Genomic DNA, 22,106 nt, shown 5'->3' on the forward strand with positions numbered 1-22,106 from the left:
TTGGAAACATCACGAGGGTTGGGAAACGAAAAACAAAAAGCAGTACATTTCTGTAGTCTTTAAATATTGGAAACATCACGAGGGTTGGGAAACGAAAAACATTTGTTGTAATATAGACTCATTGGTAAAGAAAGAGTTAAAGGTAGGGAATCCCATTTGCATGCCTTAAATGAAGAGTTGTATAAACACAGTGGTATGTTGAAGAGAATATCATTTTAGAAACTCCCATAAAGTATTGAAAGTGGAAGGTAACATTTAGTACATTTTTATTGACCGTTAGATTTTGAATTTAATTCTTTTTGGGGTTCACCGTAAATTCCAGTACATTACTAGGCTACCTTTCCAGACCCATGCACTGCATGTGTGTCCATCATGTATATTTTGTGAATAAAGTTCATCAAAACTTACAAACATTTCTATATACATTCTTGCCACACACTCTATATGTTATTACATCAGCTCTTATACTTTAAGATTTGTGTTCATAGATAAAAAAAAATACAGAAGACTGCAACAAAAAGGCTTAAGTGTGGCTGACACACAGAACTACTGAGTAGTTGAGTTTTGTGCATTATTCAAATTGTAGATAACAGTCGACTTCCAAATTTCTAAGCAGTGGCCTAAACAAGTCCCCTGAGGTTCATATTTAATGTTTTGCTGCATTTTGGGAGTTCTGTAAAAGGTATCCCCTACCTTTAAAGGGATAATACAGTTTTGGTTGAGATGGGGGATTCAGGTGCTAACTTTTTGCAAGATAATTAGAATGTACTTACGAAACAATAAAGAACATACAATTCTAAGAGGAATTCACAATTATTTGATGATATCTCTTTTTAAATGGCTGAGATATTTTAAAAAAAAAAGAAGTAAAACAAAGTGGTCCTTCTGAAAGGTGGGTCCCATCTTTTATTGGACATTCTTTTTGGGGAGGATATCTCAGTCATTTCAAAACCAATTTTCATCAAATAAACTTATAATTCCTCTAAGAATTGTATGCTCTCTCATATTTCATAAGATGTTTCTCATTATCTCTCAAAAAAGTTGGAAAACTGAAGCATCATCTCAACCAACACTATCCATTCCTTTGAGCCCCATTTTAAACAATTTAAAGTAAGGCTTTCATCTGATGAAATGAAATAAAACGTATAGATCTAGTGATACCTCACTTGCTACATAGCAAGGAAATATTTCTGAAGTTATAGATTTTTAAAAAGCCTTATATCTTATTACATGTATTTCCTTTTTTCCCCCAGTAGCACTAATCGCAAAGATCTCAAATTAACAAGAATGGAGTTACATTGTAACTCCTTTTGCAATAGAACTCTTTATGATACTGATCCCAATTCCTCCGTTATAGATCAGGAGTGAGTCTGATCTATTAAAGTCTAGATATGAATATTGAAATGCACAGCTGAATAAAAGTTAGTTTCTTTCATGCAGAGCAAAGAGGTTTCACACAAACTGTACTTCCATAGATATTACCATCTCTGCTCAAAGGCTGTCGGGTTCAAAAGAGTGACATGAATGAATTGAAGCCTGAAGATTTAAAGCTTTCAAAAATGTCCCACTGATGCATAGCTAATTCCTTAAAGATATTGTTTATCATTGGGAACAGTGATTTAATAAACATTTGAGTTATCACATTTGACGAATGTATACTTCTAGTGTGGGTCAGTTGTGCCACAAAACATCCTACCATATAAAAATTTTGCAATAAAGCCTATAAAAATATAAGGAGATGGCACTATTTTTCTCAATTCATAGTGGTATGGATGGTTTATTCTAGGAACAATTTTATTATAACTATTGTTCACATTTTATACTGATTAACATTTTTACATTGGTTGTTTCTATTCCTAACACACATTTTAGAACTATTTTGAAGCACTTAAGCTGGGTTTTTGTTTCATCTGGATGTGGTAAAAAAACTTGGGTCGACATGAGTTCACTCCCTTGGAAAAAAAAAAAAAATGTTGTGCAGGGTATGAATGTTGGGAGACTAGAGAGGTATGGCATAGTGTCTTATCTGCCGGGGCTCGACACACATGTGAACAAACAGGATCACTTTCTTCAGTGCCAGAAAGGCATGCCGACAGAGCCCGGTGGGAGGTTTCTAGCTGCGGGTACTTTGGCCCTATCGTGTGGCTCTCTGGCGGCCGCACGGCAGTTTTCGGCCCTCTTTTCCCCTATCCACACGATCGCTATTGTTTTCCTTTCCCTCCCAACTCAAACATATTTCATATTATTCTTCTTCTACTTCTTCTTCTCGCCCCCCCCCCCCCTCTTCCCCCCTCACAATTTAACACCAGCAGACATTAGATAGGAATCAATGAATTATTGGGATCCAAAAAATAACAGTATGATTTTGCCCCAACATCACGTTTTCAATTTTGGGGGGCATGGGCTCGCTGGTTTTGTTTTTTTCCAAAGGCCCCCGTGACACGCCCTGCCTTGCCTGGAAGTATGATCGAATTCCTGCGGCACCCAGCACCACGTCGGCTTCCTTCTCAAGCAAAATTTTTTTTTGTGGGGTTTGTCGACTCCCAATGATTCTATGAAACTCTCAAATACCAAAAATCACAAAGATCATGCCAGACAAAATCTCTAATGAAATTTCATTAGACCGCAATGGTTTCATCAGACTGCAATGAAAATAAACATGAAATGATTATAAACAATTTCAGGGGAAGAAGAAAATGATTTTGAAAGATATCTGAACAGATATTACATTCTATACATGATATTATACATGTATTTCCTAGCCTGCTCCCATCACGACATAGGCTTTTATTGGAACCCCGTGATAATCATGATTACATTATGACTTGAAACTGTAATGATTGTTGGTTTTCATGTGAAAATAATTAAAGAAAATAATCATTATAAGCTACTGAGATTCTTGCATATGATTGGCTGAGAGCAAATTTGTCACAGAAAGGTAGCAGTTGTTACTGAAAACAAGTTTTATGAAACGGGACCCAGATTAAAAGAAAAAACAAACAAACAAACCTAGATAGTTTATACATGAAACTTGTCTCTGTCAAGTTCTTCTACGCTATTTATTCAAGTCTGAAGTCACTCCTAGATTAGTCCAGGCTTATAGCAAATCAAGATTACTGGGAAGCTTCCATACTCCAGAGGCTCAAATCTATTCATTGACAGTCCAGGAATCCAACGTGATGAGGCAGCACTCCAGTGGACAAATTTATGGCATTGGGCAGGAAACGAAATTCCCAGGAAATTTTGAGTTTCCTCAAGAGTTGAAAGGTCTTGTACAGCACTGTCAAACAGACCTAAGGGGAAAAGTATTGGATGCCCGAATGTACAATGTGCAAGTGTGTCCTTTGAATGAAGGAATGGAAAAAGTTGATGTGTGTGCCAGCAGTTCAGTGATCTTTCTAGGTGTTTGTTTGTTTGATTCGTCAGTAATTACTCATGACCACATACTCTTTGCAGCCATATATTCAAAACCAGAACAGCTTATTAAAGAAAAAATAAACCCATTCCTCAAATAGCCTCAGTCTGATTCAGGGAATTACAAATACAAGATAACAATTGTATATCTGGATTAAACAACAATAAAAGCAAAGTCCAAGTTCATGTTACTAAAATTTTTGAATATGACTGGAAGTCTCAAAAACAGCAAATAAAGTTTGCAGAGAAAAAAAAAATGCAAAATAGGCCTATATCCCTCCCCTCTCCCCTGTACATGTAGGTTCACTTTTATCATTGAATAGTAAAGATGCTTGCTGCCTTACAAATCAAATCTGCTTTCTGTAAACCACACCAATAAACTTCTAAATATTCCAGTTTTAAAAAAAAACAACAACAACAACTGTGCGTATACAACTGGCATTAAAAAATACTTGCCTAGCCTACATTGTGTATGAAGCTCCTTCTGTTGGCACACTCTTTCAAATATTCCTCCAGCATCTTCCAGATGTAGATTTCACACACATTGGTACAACTGTACATGTCATAAGTGTTACAGCATACATTGTACAGATTGTACCACTTTATCAAAGTTGATAAAGATACACTGTATTTCAGTGACTTCCTTTAATTAAAGGACAAGTTCACCTTCATAAACATAAGGATTGAGAGAATGCAGCAACATATTAGTAGAACACATCAGTGAAAGTTTGAGGAAAATTGGACAATTGATGCAAAAGTTTTGAATTTTTAAAATTTTTGTGTTGGAACCGCTGGATGAGGAGACTACTGAGGCTTGTGATGTCATATGAGTACAACAGTATAAAGAAAATGTAGAGAAAATTTAACATATTTTCACTTTTTTTCGCATAATAATAGAACACTTGACTTGCCTCTTTCTAAAGGCAATGGGAATAATATTACCCATAACATATGTCAGTAATGAGTCAAGGGAATGTGTACATTTTTCAAAAGATGAAATTTTGTGAAATTCTCTTTATATTTTCCTTATATTGTTGTACGCATGTGACATCATACACTGCAGTAGTCTTCACATCCAGCGGTGACTGCACAAAAACTTCAAAAATTCATAACTTTTGAACGGATTGTCCGATTTTCCTCAAACTTTCAATGATGTGTTCTACTAATACTGCTACATTCTCTCAATCCTTATGTTAACGAAGGTGAACTTGTCCTTTAATGGATTGAAAGATATGACAATGCACACTCCATAGTCTTTTTTTTTTTTCTGCCTGAGATAATGTGTGGTAAAGATTTAACACACCTCAAACAAAAAATTCATTCATTCTTTCAAAATGTCTCCATCTTTTCTTTTCAAAATGATACAGAAAATATATAAAGATAATTCAGCACACGTTATTTTCATTTTTCTAGCATAATGAAGGAGCATTCGGCTTATTTCTTTCAGGCAGCTTGGGGAATTACAGTGTACACCCAAGATACATGTATGTCAGTACCAGGCGAAAGGAATGCATACTTTTCATTAAATATTTTGAATTCTTTTCATATTTCCTTTCAAATATCATTATCCTAACGTGACTTCACAAATTGTTGTAGTCTTCTCATTCAGTGATGGTGGCAGCAAAGCTTTAAAACCTTCATAATGTTGGAATGGAATGTCTGATTTTCCTCAAACTCTACTGATGCGTTCTAATAACATTTCTGCATTTACTCAATTCACATATTCGGGTTTCTCTCCCATTAACACATCCCAACTAAGCTTATCTAACCAAAATGATATTTTGTTGTCTTTTGGTTTGGCCCTTACAGGATATGAGATCACTGGCTTAGAAGATGCTGCCTTGAGGTTGTGATATTTCTACTCTTAATGCAGTTCCACTTTAAAAACATAAATGGAAAGATTAAAAAAAAAAAAATGTTTTCCCAAATCCCCCCCCCCAAAAAAAAATCATCCTGAGATAATATTTAACTCAATTAGCTCTTCATCAGGAAAACAATATTTGAAGCTTTAGCTGATATTCTTTTTTGCTTTTGTTGTTGTGTGGAGCATCTAGTATTGTGAAAATTTATGATTTCATTTATAAAAAGATTGAGTTGAGATTGGGAAGAGAATTTCATTGAAAGCGTTGGGACTTCTCACACTTCAAGGTCACATTTCTGTAATATTTTGGTCAAGATTCAAAAGATGCTTTGCCATGTGATGCTCTGACCTTTAGCAAGAAGTTATATCAAATTCCGAGTCTCTTTTCATACAATCCCCTCCCTACCCCACCCCCCCCCCCCCAGCTGAAAGTTGCCACCAAACCGTGGCCCATGGCCTTTTCTCGAGGCAGTTGCCCGTGACTAGTCGGCGCGCTTCGTGAAGCCAACTGTGTGTGAGTCAGCCTCCCCGAACTGGGTACATGGAGGCGAGAGATGCGAGAACATGTCAGCAAATGCACCACCAAGCCATGAATCACTGCAATGCTAGAGGGAGGAGGAGGAGCAGGAGGAGGATGAAAGGGGGGGGGGGAGGGGAGATGGGAGGTGCTTGGTGTGCGTGTGTGTGTATGTGTGTGTGTGGGGGGGGGGGTGGGGCAACAGAGATAGGCTCCCACCTAGATGATGCACATTCTTACATGGATGAAGTCCACATTCAAGACCCCCCCCCCCCATTTACATCATGTAAGGGGGGGGGGGGGCAAAAGAACAAAACCAGGTCTGTTGTTTGAAAGGTTGTGCGATATCTCAAAAACATACGTACACTGCACATACAAAAAACAAGCTCCTGTAATATCAGATTCTCATAGCTAAAAGAAAATAGAACCACCTGAGCACTACTTTGCTCATAATGGTCTTTACTAAACTTCCAAAATACCTTTATACACAATATGAGATATTTTAGAATGCAAAGATAAATGTACAATAACTTCATACTTTTGAATTCAGTCAAGTAATAATAATAATAATAATTAATATGATTTATATAGCGCCAAATCCACTCTGCAGAGTGCTCTAGGCGCAGAAGGAAGAGAAAGTGAAGAAGATAAAGACATACAAATATCAAATACATGTAATGAGTAATCAAATGGAGGCTTTAAACAAGTGAGTTTTTAGACTGCTTTTAAAAGAGTCTGATGAAGAACAATTTTTTACGGCTGAAGGTAAGTCGTCAGTTGATTTCTTTTTTCAATCGCCAAGTGATATGCTACTAAAATTTGACAGAAGTGAAGAGTATACTGTTTATTACCTAGTTTTTACTCTGAGAAGCATGCACCCATTCTAAAGGAGTAATTTTCAAAACAGCACTAACAGAAAAGTTGAAAATTGCATTCAAAAATTGAAATGGATTGTACAAACAACACTACATAATGCAATCAGTTGGTTTTATGAAGTTCATTGACATTGGCAAAAACTGAATTTCAAAGAAGTAAACAATTGTACAATGACCAACAAGTTCACATAACAAAAAACAGGCAAAAGACTATGTTTTTTTAGAGGCACTTAGGAGATGAATTTTTCTATTTTTGTTCTATTTTGGGTTCTTTCATATAGGATCTGTGTGGGGTCTTTTTTTTCTGTGTTTTGAGGAAGCAAGGAGTTTCAATATCACAGCTCTATGATAACTCCTCACAGATCCATGATAAACTTCTTGGCAGAAGGAGCCAACCAGACAACTTCAACTGATATGTCTGGAATGTGAGAAAAGCCTGAATTTTGGCTAACAAACAAGTTGTAATGTTTCAATACACCCCAAGATGACACAGTCTCAGTAATCAAGGAACACACGAGACATGTCTTCATCAGACCGCAGTTTAAACTGGCGGGTTACTTTGTGATTTAAGAAAACAGCCCAATATTACAAATGTGTGTGTTTATCAGCTCCAAACACAGTCCGCTTTGTAATAGGAAATTAGCCCAAAGTTGACACATTCGTACTTTGCATCATCACTTGGCTCATTCAGACACACGACTCTTTGGACCTCTACACAAAATTCTGTGATCTCAGTGCACAGTGCAAATTATGGGATCGAGAAAATTTCAGGCCGATGGAGACGCAACCCAAACAGTGCGATACCTCACACATTAGCACACTAATTCACAAACTGGACAAAGATTTTTGAGGAAATTTTCCTGATCAAATAGCGCGCTATCTACATTGCACAAATAGTAGTAGGTAATTTGACATTGGGCTAATTACCTACAAAATGTAGCTGCAAAATAGCAAGCTACTATATTTTGAAACCTCAGTCTGATGAAGACAGGCCTACAGAAGCTTTCTCATGAAAAAACGTAACAGTCATCAACTTCAAAACAGAAATATGACATTCCACAGAATTCATATTAAAAATTATTAATCAAATATATTTACTACCTATTGGAAAAAAGAAGAATGGATTTTAAAATTCATTGGCCGACCTATATACACTATCCAAACAACTTTGTCATTGACATAAAAAACACTACTTCTATTTCCCAATATTTACCCCAGTTTCTTCACATCCTAAACACGCTCCCTCCCCCCCCCCCCCCCCCCACAGCAACATCCCATTTGGAGGAGTTCTCGTACTTTTCTCAAAATTGCATCAGCTTGCATCAGCGGCAGATGACAAATGGCTTGAGACATCCCTTGAACTTTCTGTACGGTAGCTGAGAACTAGTTTATCTAACCTACAAGGTTGTACATTACAGTGCTGTAATAACGTCTTCTGTGGAATATCCCCCTCATTCTCTGTTACAGCGTTAAGAGTAATCGTAGACTCTTTTTTAAATAGTCACCTTCAAAGGAAGATAAAATTTTCTCCTCAACTCTGCCCTTATGACACAGAAAACCTAAATGATGAATGAGTCAACAACCTTTTATTGTCTCAATTATCCATTTGGATTCCCATTCAGAATGTCACTACAACTTCATGAGAGAAACAGGACACAACAATCAAGTTTTTCAACACCAATACAAAGGAAGAGACACAAAAACACCGCACAGTTTTAAAAAAAAAAGTACCATGAAATTCTTTCAGTGTCACAAGTAAAGTGTTCAAACAAGCATCCCTAATACCACCTGTTGACAATGTATCGCACATAGCCAACACACCTGGGGATGACTGACCTGAAAACGCAGCAGGCGCAAAAAGACGCGTTGCGGATTTGTCGCGACGAGCAAAGTCATGGGTGGAACTCGCCCGCGAAAAATCAACGTTGGGGACATGATAAGCAAGTAGTGCAAAGTCACGGCAACCCAGGTGGAAAAAAAAAGAATTAAAATTAAAAGGAGGGAAAAAAAGAGGAAAAGTGAGGTGGAGGCCCTAAAATATATTCCTCGAGTCAATGCAAGATTTTGCTAACATGGAAGATAATATTCCTGGACAGGTGTACGGTGGGTGGTCTCCGCACGTTGTCGGAAGAAGGGGGAGTCCTGGGAGCAGTCCTAATCTGTTTCCACCAATTTCACTCAAAAGAAATAATTTTTGGATTTTTCTCTTTTAATCTAATCTCCCTTTTTTTTCTTCTAATTTTTTTTTTTTTTTTTGAATATGTAATTGTTTTGCCAACAATTACTTTCAACATTTTAATTTGTGTCTTGCCGTCAACACATTTTGAGGAAATGAGCACTGGAGACCGAGCGTCATGACTTGGGCGGGTACATGATTTTGTGCGTAAATTTCGGTGGCACACTTGATCTAGCCGGAGTGCATGGAAATAACTTTATTGGCCCACTGCACTAGCTTTTAAAGAGCTACGCTGTACATTTGTACATGCCCTAAACCTAACAAATGCTATAATTGCTAGACTAGATAATTTTGTTGTCCAAAGTTATTTCCAAGGCATTATTACGCTGCAGTTTTGTGCACAGATTTGCCGTACCAGTGATGAGTTGCCCCACATAATGTGAAGTCTACAAATGTTTCAGTGGATTTTTACAAAACCTGATGTTCTGTGTAGGAATGACATTTGATTTTCAAGCAGTAATGATTACTTTCACTTTAACTGAAAATTACTTGCTGCTTCTTTTCTGTTTTTTTTTTTCTATGTCTGCAAAACATAAATTCACCATCAGGTCAGTCATTATTAGGTTCAAGTCATAGTGATTTCCAGTACTTTTTAAATAAAGTAACCCTGGATGATTTTTTTTTTTTTTTTTCAAATGAGGCCATAAAAATGAAACATTATGTTGTGGGTTCAAAGGCCCAGGGCTTTGTACCTTAAGGCCAACAGTTTAAAATTCCATGGCAGCAAAAGAAGTGAATTTCAATATGGCATATTTGATCATAACCTAATTGATTAGGAATTGAAGCCCAGTCATTTTGGTGGATCCCCACCCCCTTTTTTTTTTTTTCATATACTAGTATCTGTCCTTTCTTGTAACTTTAATACTGTATCCTTTCTCTTTCTACTTTTTAACTAGAAATGTCGCTATGGCGACTGTTATGCCTCCGCCATAATGCATGATTCTCCTAATAGGTCTAGATAGTACATGTGGACAATGTGTGATTACATTTTCACAAAAGTGGCAAAATATTGAAATGACAAGTTTGTCACAAATGTGTTGAATGTTCACCTTCCTTGACCTTGGTTTAATTGGATGAATAGGAGAGCATGTATTTGGGGATTTAAGGACTTTAACTTGACTTTGACCCATTCATACATTTATGCATTGAGTAATTTTCATGGTACCGGTATGGAGAAAAAGTGCAATTTCTGTACTGAATAGTAAATTGTTACCATGTTCATCTGGCCTTTGACCCTAAAATTCATAAGATAATCACTTTCAGGTAGAACATGCATAGATATGCAGTAAGTTTCACGATAACTTGAGCCACTTCCGAGATATGGAGGAAAAAGTTAGTTCAGCACTTTCACTTGATCTTTGACCTTTTGACCTTTGAGGCAATAAAAAAGAAAAAGAAAAAGAACTCTCCAGAGAATTTCTATTAGGTTACACATGCATACACCAAGTGTAAAAAAAAAAATACTAATCCTGCTGGCATTGCATGAACATGAGGGAAATAGTAAAATTTTGAAGTGTTGCACTTGACCTTTGACCCCTGACCTTTGACCCCATGAACCCTACATTCTCTAGATAATCACTGCCAGTCAGTACATGTATATATACTATGTTCCATGAAGATACCTTGAACAATTTTCCAATCTACAGAGAAAAAAAAGAAGTTTTAATACTTTTACTCGACCTTTTGACTAAGTTTCAAGAAAATATCTTCAGGCATTGCATAGATATGGTGGAAATAGTGAAATTTTATGTATTTGACCTTGACCTTTTGACCTTTGACCTTGAGCACGTGCACCCAAAAGTTGATAGGCACAACTTCACCCCCTAATACACATACATGCCAAGTTTCATTAGGATGCCTCAACAGCTTTTGATAGTTACCTTGTCCACAAAATTCATTACGGACGGACGGAAGGACGGACGGACGACGGACGGAAGGACGGACGGACGGACGGACGGACGGACGGACGGACAACCCGAAAACATAATGCCTCCGGCACCACTTCGTGGCGGAGGCATAAAAACACAGATTAACTTCGTAATTGTTTTTACATTCACCTTCATTTTCTCAGAGATTTCCCATAGGTTTCCAGTGCATGTGGCGCAATATCGTTTTCAACCTTTTCTCCTCTCGCTCTTGCTTCTTTCAGGTTCTCCCAAAGGTACATAGTACAGAAGGTGCTACATATAAAGCACTTGCCCGATTGCTCGGTGCCGGTGAAAATCGAAGTCAGGCAAGTACTTTGGAACAATGAGAAAAAAAAATGTTTGCCCAAATTGGGCAAGCAAAAAGCCACCATTAAGCCACCACGTTTTCACCCCCCCCCCCCCCCCCCTGCAAAACACAAAGTCAACCATACAGAAGCCCAAACATATGACTGTTTAGTGCTGGTCAATGCAACACCCTTAAATTTCATTTCAGCAACTTGAAGAAGCCCTGATGCAATGCAACACTAACACTCGATTAAACTAAGTTTGTTACTCCAATGTCTTTATTCAAGCATGGGAATGAACATGTGCTGTTTATTCAAATGAATGTATTTTATTATGCACTGACTTTAACAAGTGATTTCCTAAATCAGTTTCCCATATTTTTGGACTTTCTTCTTGGATAAGTACAATTAATGTTTAAGTATACTGCAACAATTTGACAATCTGCTTGCCTGACCAGGCAAGTGGTATTAAAAAAAAAAGTTATGTAGCACCCTGCGTATATACACTATTTATAGATGGACAGATTGGTCTCTCCTAATCTCGTAACCTCCCTATTTCATACAGTACTCTCTGTCGCCCTACCTTAATACTGCTCACACCCAAACTGTTTCCAACCCCAGTAACTTGCCCTGTACTCTTTCCTCCGTATAATTGTCCCTGCCCCTCCTCGGCCAGGCAGTATGTACCCCCAAACTCATGACTCAATTCTGGAAAAGAAACACACTTCCCATTCATGTCTTTTCACCCACCGCCATTGGACGGGAAAACGCAGAAGGAAGAAAGGAAGAAGAAGGAGAAAAAAAAAAGAGTTGGATAGCCAATATCTCAGGATTTGGCTACCAGGCATGGCTCGATATTGCTTCCCCCATCTCAGCCACACTTCGGTCAGAACTCTACCGTAATGAGAAGTGTCTGAGACCTCCGGCTAAAGAAAATTCTTCCCGCAAAAAAGAGAGAGTTCAGGAAAAATATCGGTAATAACAACAACACTTGCCATCTCTGTCTGTTCCTTTCTCCATATCTCCCCCCCCCCCTCTCTCTCTCTCTCTTTCTTTGCTCAGTTTCTACACCTTTGATAAATGCATGTCAATTTAGTCCTCATTCCCACTTCAATATCATCATCCCCTAAAGTTCTCAGGACCACCATGTGGTATAGCCTGGCAAATCAAAAACATACACAGACACAAGCATTCTACGAGAGAACCTAATAAAACTGCATTAGTCTTGTCTGAAAAAGCCAGTGCACGTATGTGTTGTGTATGATAAAAAGAACATGTGACCACTCAGCTCAAAACTCAGAAAAAGCAAGCCAAAAATGAATTTCCACTTTTCAACTTATGTAATAGTTTTAAATTTCACAAAAGTAAAAACTAAGCTTTAAAAATGAAAACTTGTTAAAATTTGACCATCCACTTTAATACATCAATTCAAAAAGTGATTAAAATAAGAAAGAGTAAAAAAGGAAGTGTGCTTCCATAGAAGAGAAAGAAAAGAGGTAAATTAGACGTTAGGGGTTACTCAGGCATGCTGTGCAGAAGTATCAATGAAAACATGTTCTATTTCCCAGTGAAAGCAGTTCCTGTCCGAAAAAAAAATATGGTGCAGAAAAACTGCTAATATCTCAATTTTGATGTAGTTTCAAGCCACCAAATTTTGACAGTTGAAATAGAAAATATAACTCTCCTAAGGTATACGACAAGTTTCAAAAATTTGAGTCAGTCAACCAAAATGACACATTTTGGTCCATTACAGAGAATTCATAATCTGTGACATAATTTTGGTCCATTACAGAGAATTCATAATCTGTGACATATAGTGGGTTTTGAGCTGGATGGTCACATATATATGTCCACTAGACTTGGGGGGGGGGGGGGGGGACCCACAAATGTTGTACTGCTGTACATGCCATGCGTTGCCGGGCCCCAGAGCGACGTGCGCTATTTTCTTTGGCTACAATCTATTCACACAGGAGTCATGGTCTGGCTCTACCACTGGTGTCACTGACGACACCGGAGTCCATTCATAGAAAGCAGCGCGCCTGTACATGTACGGCAGCCCCATTGCATTGATCAGCTCGCTATTAAACCCTACAAGCTGCACACTCATCCTACAGCATTATACGACCCATGTGACTCCACACTGGCACACAGTTTGGATCTCACTGATTATTGTATCAAAGAGCCACAGTATAATTCAGATGAACTCGTTGGGTTGTAGGGTATTTGCTGCAGCATTGTCATTATGTCCTTACCAAATTGGCAACAGATAACATTACTGCATATCATGCAATGTATAGGAGAAAGACTAGATGAAAATGTGACTAAAATTCATTAAATATGCACGGATTCAGGAAAAACAACACAATTTGCAAATTTGTGACAAAAACATTGATTCTATTGACCTTTCATATGCTTTATATCTATTTTAAATATTTTGAGATAAAAGTACTTGTGGAGCCATTACATTGTATATCCAATGATAATGTTTGATTTGTCCAAGATTTATTATGGTCTGATTTTATGTCAGTATTGTATGGAGCAGATCATGTTTTAATAAGGTCTCATTTTTAGCTCAGTCTTTCTCTAAGAAACTAAGAAAATAATCAACAAAAAAAATCAACAAAAAAATCAACAAAAAAAATCAACAAATCAAATAGAGTTCATATTGTGCACTGGCACAATGTTGTCAACTCATTATTATGGAAATTAAACAGCACCTCTGCCATTTGAGTTTTTATACGTGATCTAGCAAGAATTCATACTTTCATTTCTCTTACAGTATATGGTTGATGGATATCCTTTGATCTTATCAGTGCCGTGGCAAACATGGCAATTTTTTTGACAGTTTAAAAATCTGACACAGCATCCATGGCTATCACGGCCGATCACATTTGCCCATCCTGTGCCGACGCGTTGTCTCATGTCCATCCCATTTTCGTCCACGGTGGCCTGAAACACGATTGCTGTGGGCGCCGGGAGCATGGCATAAAAGTAGCATAACAACTGACTGAGCTAGCCCCTTGTTGGGACTTCTTACAACTACTGGCAGGCTGGATTGATGTTAATCCGTTGAAGACTAGTCCGGAGTATATTCCGGCAGGTGTCTATTGGAAATACATGTTAATGCAAAATCAGCTCATCTTAAACGGGTTAAACAGCCCCCACCAGCTGCATGCCCAACTTGTGCAGCTCGTTCCCGTTCCCGTTCCTGTTCCCGTTCCTGTTCCCCTTCTCACCTGTTCAGGAGAAAGTCAGCCATATCAGAGTCGGACGACATGGCGAGTGCAGACATGCAGTTCTTCCATCGTGTATAGACGTCTTCGGCAAGCTGAATGTACTTCCCCATTGGTACTTGGGTTTTGGCTGCCAACGTCACTCCCAGGTTTACGAGACAGGACCCTGACCCTGAGAGCATGGCAAAAGAGAGAAAGTACAGAGATAAAACAAAGAGCTGATTAGTATACCAAAGAATGGTTGCCAAAAACACTCCAATGATTACAAATCGGGAAGAGGCAAATATTGTAAACTTCATATCACAATGCAAAGTCATTAATGTATCAATGGCTTGTTACACAGTCACATTGTCACAGCGCTGCAGAGGTACGGAAATTCCAACTAACAAAACAACTCCAAAGCAGATGTGACAAAATAGCATTGTCATACAGAAAAACCGACATAAATTTGTGAAGCACAAGGAACAATCTGTGCTGAAAGAATCCTTAGAACCATTACAAGAGGAAGAATGGTGGTATGTCAAAAATCATAGTATTAAAAGGAAAAATATAAGTCACTGCACAAATAATATCCAATTCTAGACATTCCGCCTTTCATGCTATTAATGCCAAGACTAAATGCCTAGTAGCAATCTTCTGATTGGGCAGAATTCAAGCACTCACTACCCTGCAGAGCCAACAAAAGAAGTACAGTAGGAGGTCTTTAAAGATGGGGAGGGAAGACACAAACTAAGTAATAACCACAAATAAAATCATGTGACAATTACTAAGAGTATTATATTGCCACATACGCTGTAGCATCAGATACAATAGGCTGTAAACAGGATTCAGTATTGATTGATGTTATGTGCAGTGTATTTTATTGTAAAACCCACAGGATACGTGCTCACCTATTGGGAATGAAACAGAACAAGCACATCACACACAGAAATAAAAAGGGAACCAAAGTGATTTGTGAACACATCAGACCACAATGGAATGTGAGAAGATTTTCATATCATCTCCATTCCTTAAAGAAGAAATCCATCTCAAAAATAAATAAACTTCAAAAGAAAGAGAAAATATTCCCTACAGAATGATGTGCAAAAAATGACAAATATCGGAAAAGAAATGAGGAAGATATGACATATTTAAATGTCCTATTTTTCCGGAAAACATTTCTTGACCAGTCCTTACGAATATTGAAATGAGTGCGTTGATGATGTCATAACTTCACAATTTTTCATGTACCTTATGTATGAAATTTGAAAAAATGTCTTGTTATTTTTAGCTAATAAACAAGTAAAAGCATTTTCCCATACCAAGAGATATCAGAGTTAACATTTGTTCTTTTTCTATTTTGGGTGGTTCAAAGACAAGTTTTATATTTATATAGCTGAAATATGAGGTGTTTATCATTTCTGTATACATGCGAAATGAAATTGTGAGAGCAAGACATCTTAATGTCAACTTGCTGACTTGAATATTTATGACGACTGGTCAATAAATGTTTTCTGAAAAAAATATGAAATTTTGAAATATCATATCTTCCTTATTTCTTCACCAATTTTCAGCATTTTTGTCTCGTTCTGTAGGGAATATTTTTCTCTTTCTTTTGAAGTTTATTTATTTTTGGGGTGGATTTCCTCATTAAATTCAAAGTTACCACTGAAACAGTCTTAACACCTAGAGTACCGTGTGACATGAACATTGTACCTTTGTCAAGAATAAATCTAATTGTAAATGTGTTGTTGCTGTTGTTGTTGTTGTTGTTTTCCCACAGTGGCTTCACACACTTGCAAATTTCACAAGTTGATTGAAATTCACAAATCAACAAGGCACAGTGTATTGCCCCTGGAATTACCAGGAGAAATGCAATGTTACATTACCAAAGCAATTAAATGATTAATAGACAGAGCCTCATTCAGGCCAAATGCTGTGGTTCTCAATTGCAAAATCACTTTGTCTGCATAGTCCTGATTCACACACACACACGTATGTACACACACAAGATTTGAAAATATGTGTGTATACATGATTAACATGCCCACAAAGTATGGACTGCATAAAATTGTACAAAAAAAAAAGAAAGAGGTTTAATACCTTAAATTGGAATTGACAAAGAAAATGAAAAAAAAAAACAACTAACAACTGATCCTCCTAAAAGCAAATTTATGCATTTTGCAAGAACATATGATTGCCGCAGTCATAGGATATCGATGCAAAGAGAGGTTTGAATAAATTGCTAAATTTACAGTCTATAAACCTTCAATAAATGTTGCAGATTCATTTCAAATGGCAACAGAAGAAGAAGAGAGAGGGTGCGTTCGAGCGCTCTAAAGCGAACCAAAGCGAACTGAACTAAAGCGTACCGTACCGTACCATGCCAATTTTGGAGCGTTCGAGCGCTCTGTGGAGAAAGCATACTCACGAGTTATTTTTAGAAAGGTCACGCTTGTTTGTAGCAAGAATGTCATTCACCCCTGGCGCTTGAACTACTTACAGCTGTCCAGAACAAAGAGAATGATGTTTTTGCATTGTGACATAAATATGCGCATGATACGCGCATGCTTTACAACGAACTTTTGGTACGCTTTGGTACGCTTTTGGAGCACATCGGGAAGTGGTCCACTTTTGGCTCGGTACAGTACGGTACGGTTCACTTTAGGAGCGTTCGAATGCTCCTCTGGCGCGGGTACGGTACGGTACAGTTCGCTTTAGGAGAGCGCTCGAACGCACCCAGAGAGATCAATGGAACTGTCCCTCATGATACATCAAAGGGTGTGAGAAAACTCTGTAGCTAGCTGTAGGCACAGAGAGCTCACCAAATGAGTTAAAACACAGTGAAAGAGAATGCCATCATGCCAATGCTGATTACCAAGTTCTGCAGATCAAAAAAAAAAAAAAAAAATATATATATATATATATATATATATATATATATATATATTCTCATGCTAAACAGAAATAATAGTATTAGAACAATGCTGATATTGATAATAATGATGATGATAACAGTATGACTTTATATACTACACTACAGCTATTACTGGTAATAATAAAGACAATAATGATTGTGGGCAAATATGATATTTCAATTCAAAAAGTAAAAAATACTGCAAATATTGAGCATGCTAATAAAATCACATTAAAAAATGTAAGTTTTTTTTTTTCATTTAAAATAGATATTTTTTGTTTGTTTTGGATGACTAAAACCACAATATATATCACATATATCTATACATAATATATATCACATATATCTATACATTGTACTATTTGACAGCTCTGTTATGAGGTAAAATCCAGTGAAAGAGAACTCATGACAGCCATCAATTGACTGTAATGTTATCATCACCTCCACGATTCTTTCTTGATTTATTGAACACTGACAAACACAGTGCTCAGCATCAAGAAAGTAAACACAGAGACAGCAGATTATCAGCAACACATCAGTGGGAAAAAAAAAAATAGAATAAAAACAAAATATATGAAAAAGACTTGTATTTCTTTTAATGAAAACAATCTCACTCTGCTCCTGTAGGATTTTCTTTTTCCCATTTTCATTTCAGACACGAACCAGTTACAGTATATGTATACCCATGATCAACTTTGATTGGGAAATTAATGCTGTAACAACTACCACCCATCTCATATAGCCATAGAAGTTTGCACAAACACACTGCCATGCAACTGGGATGACAAATTCTGTTGTAAAAGAAATTAAACAACAAGAAGCAAAAAGTCAAATCATTTGAGAGATCTATCTATCCCAGCGTCCTGGGTGACAAGCCAAAGAAGAAGAGCATGCTACGGTGTCGGATCGATTACGATGCAGATTTTATGCAGGGCGCCCATAGATATAGGCTGATTGCGAGTCAGGTCACAGGGCTACTGTAACACAGGTTTCTGACCTCATACGAGGTCAGGCTTCGAACAGCAAATTCAGGATAGCCATCATCTATGGTTTCGGATGTGTTCACACTGTACATCTGCATGCTTAGATCTGTGAATTTTTAGAGATATATCTTAAATATTTCAATATATTTGATGTACTATCTGTCCACAAAATGCTTCTTTTTTTTTTTTCTTTGATGCTCTTCAGCCCACTTGCTGAACTGGTTCTACGAACAGCAGTACCAATATCACACAAATTTCGACCACACATCCAAATCAGATAATAGACATTTTACTGTATTGCTGGTTTGGGTTGCAATAAGTAAAACCTATTCTACGAGGCTCAAAAACGGTCTCATTTTACAGGGGCGGATCCAGAAATTCTGTAAAGAGGGGGACACCTATACAAAATTAAAGGAGGCGCATGCACCCCTCCCCCATTTTTTTTTATTTCTTTTGTTTTAACAAAAAATAAAGGGGGGGGAGGCCCACGCCTGGTGCGCTCCCCCGTGGATCCGCCAATGCATTATTTTCTTGCTCAATGAACTCTCAATCTAGATAATGGTGCTAATGTTCATGAGCATGAACTCCCTACCCTGTATGACTTTTTATTCATGCTAGACTATGTGACTGGAACATACAAGTTGTAGTCTATAGTCACAACATAATGTCAATAAAGGGGGGAGGGAGCTGTCAAAATATCTTGCTACAAATTGATTGATGATGTCTGATCATGGCAGAATACATACCATTGAAGGTTATTTCCTCCAGCTCTTTAAACTACCAGGACAAATAATTTGTACCACTCTGCTTTACAGATAAGAACACATCAATCTCCTCAATCAGTAAAACATGATACCTTTATACCCTGACATAAATTTTGTGTCAATCACTGTCAGGTACATGTACATGTACAATGGTTGACTTCTAAATTTCTCGTCAGCAAGAGAGTGCAAGAAAGAGAAAGAGAGAGGGAGAATAAAAAAAGACTGTTGATAAACAGGCATACTGAGTAAAATGACTTGTACAATGTAATAAAATTGTTCTTTTAAAGAACTGTGTACATGGGAGGAAAGAATAGATAGCTAGATAAATAAATACAAAAATTGAGAACCATGAGGTGAGTTAAAACTGCACATTAATTTCCCTTGCATTATTATTCCCACTCAATATGGCAACAACAAAAAAACCAACAGCTTTATTAACAGTGTGCTGATAAATGGTGACAGACAAAGGTATAAGTTTGTCAGTATCAAATAAAATGGAATCACGGCCATCCATTAATGATAACTTGTTTAATAATTGAGAGGAGGGAAAGAGCAGAAAAATGCTGCTCCCTGCTGCATAATCTAGTAACAAAAGGTTTTCACCCAGTTTGAATGAAGTCTCAAAATGCCTTCCTGCTGAACAGCAATGTATGGTACTGTACGAGCTGAAATTTTCGCGGTGGTTTTATTTTCGCGAATTTCGCGAATCGCCTTTGAACCGCGAAAATAACAACACGCGAAAAAAAAAAACAAACGTGCAAACAGATAAGTACAGTTAGACCTCGCAACCGCGAAATTAACAACACGTGAAAATGTTCTCCTAGTAGCAATTCGCGAAAATATCTGTACGCGAAAATTTCAGCTTGTACAATACTAGTACGTGGTGAAGAAGTTCTTGTTCTCAGACAGCAATCTTTTTGCAAGATCGCACACCTCTTTCCTTCAGCGTGCTTGCAATACTGCCCTTCTGCCTCTCAAAGTATCAGAGAACATTATTTCTGGCATTGACCATTTCATCAAACGAAATTTAGCTGCAGAAATAATCATCTGTAAATCCTAAAGTAGAAAATTGGCAACTCTGAATTTTACTGCATAATATAAAATTAGATAGAACTAATAAAATTCACTGAAACTGAACAAGAACAGGACAAAATCTATGAATACTATAATTAACCAATTCAATTTGAAATATAAGGGTCATAAATTTTGATCTTCTAAAATTTGTTGTCAAGTCACAAATCAGTTTAATATAATTTTGAAACTAAAATGAAGCCACATTAGAAAATTTGGCAACTAAAACAAACTCTAACACAACAATGGTTCAAATGATTTTTTTTTCTTTATACCCTACATTATCAATTTTTTTAAATATAGAATGGCAAAGATTATGATAACCCTGGAATGTAGTTTCTAGGGCTTTTAAAATAGAATTTAATGACTCCTAGAGTATAATGGTATCACAGTACAATGCGACTCCATGATAATGGTGTCTTTTATACATTCTGCACAGAGTCGAATAAAAACACAATGGGCAAAGTTCATAAATATTCGACATAAAATGATAAAGTTACATGAACATTAAATTTTGCAAATTTTCATAAAAAAAAAAAAAATCATTTTTGTGGCAACGATAAATGCCATCTCAAATCTCTTCCACTTGTGGACACAAAAATATTATTTAAAAACATCATTAAAAATCTATTTCAAAAATCGTACTTTTAAAAATATATATATTTAAATATCATTTTGAAAATTCAGTATTGACAATTTCAAACTTCTCTTGTCACTACCAGGCTCAAATTACAAGCCTGACAATTTATGATGCAGATAAAGATAAGGTTTGTGTGCATCTCAAGCGTTACATAATCTACAACTGTAATTGGATAAAATGGTCTACAATATACTGGTCACTTGCAGCGAAAGCTTTGAAGGGATGGTGCAGTTTCATTTTGCGAAATGAAAGAAAGAAAGAAAGAAAGAAAGAAAGAAAGAAAGAAAGAAAGAAAGAAAGAAAGAAAGAAAGAATGAATGAATGAATGAATGAATGAAAGAATGGTTTTGATGTTGAAGTGGCTGAGATATCCAAAGTAAAGCAATCCTTATCAAAGAGAAGGGATCAAACTTTCATAAGGATTGTTTATTGTTTTACTATGTTTTTGGATATCTCAGCCTTTTCAAAACTAATTTTAATCAAATAAACTTTTGATTCCTCTTAGAATTGTATGCTACTCAGCATTTCACAAAGTGATTTCTGAGTACATCTCGCAAAAAGTTGAAAGCTAAATCCTCATCTCAACCAATACTATACCATCCCTTTAACTTGTAACAAGGAGGTAGGTCCCCTCCCTACTTGTACTCTACAATATATCTTGATGGCTGGTTTGTCTACAATATTTTTCAAATGTGCAAAAGTACATTGCAAGGTAATTGTGCTTGCTCCAACAAAGGTATGAATTTAAGCATTTCTTGAATGGTTCTGTGTGCTCTACATTTGGGCATACAGATTTGGTCCCCACTTTATAGCACCTTGATACTAAAAAAAAAAAGGGAAGAGAATGATAATATATCATATGTTTTTTTAAACGTATGCATTCTACTGGCAGTTTGAGATTGCTGATGCAGTCAATTTGAATAGCAGGTCTGCAAAATGCAGTGAGAAAATGTGACTACTTTGTTCTGCATTATTCTAAGAAATACACTTATAGCTATGAATCAGTCAGTCCTCTTGTGACCAAGGGAGTTTCCTTGGAAGCGACTAGTCATGACGACTAGGCATTCATTGTCTCTGAAGAAATGTTGGAAATGCAATATATTCCTGGAAGAAAGGAATTAGCTCTTGTGGTTTTTCTCTTGATCAGCGTATCCTACTTTGCTATGTTCCTTTCAAAAACATGAGCACAGCTGAAAACAAGTAGGTAATCATGCGTCCTTGATGCATACATGTATTTATGATCATAAGTTCTCAACATTTATAAACAGAGTCATGTGACTGTTATTCAGACCAGAGATGCACAAGAATTAGAATCTAAATATACCTGATCGTACATACTTTTTTGTTGTGTGTGTGTGTGAGTGTGTGTCTAACTCCAGAAAAACATTATTGCTTTTATCTGTT

The 22,106-nt window shown here is 36.9% G+C and overlaps 1 protein-coding gene across 1 annotated transcript in view; it reads right to left on the reverse strand.

Annotated features, from left to right (window-relative positions):
* The window catches only part of LOC140245085 (uncharacterized), a 100,675-nt gene that overhangs the window by 37,010 nt on the left and 41,559 nt on the right, over window positions 1–22,106 (reverse strand). Inside the window, 1 exon segment of the mRNA XM_072324682.1 lies at window positions 14,352–14,520. Within this exon segment, the coding sequence (XP_072180783.1) occupies window positions 14,352–14,461 (110 nt within the window). The 5' untranslated portion in view covers window positions 14,462–14,520.

The sequence above is a fragment of the Diadema setosum genome, chromosome 22 (genome assembly GCF_964275005.1).
Source record: "Diadema setosum chromosome 22, eeDiaSeto1, whole genome shotgun sequence".
Taxonomy (NCBI): domain Eukaryota; kingdom Metazoa; phylum Echinodermata; class Echinoidea; order Diadematoida; family Diadematidae; genus Diadema; species Diadema setosum.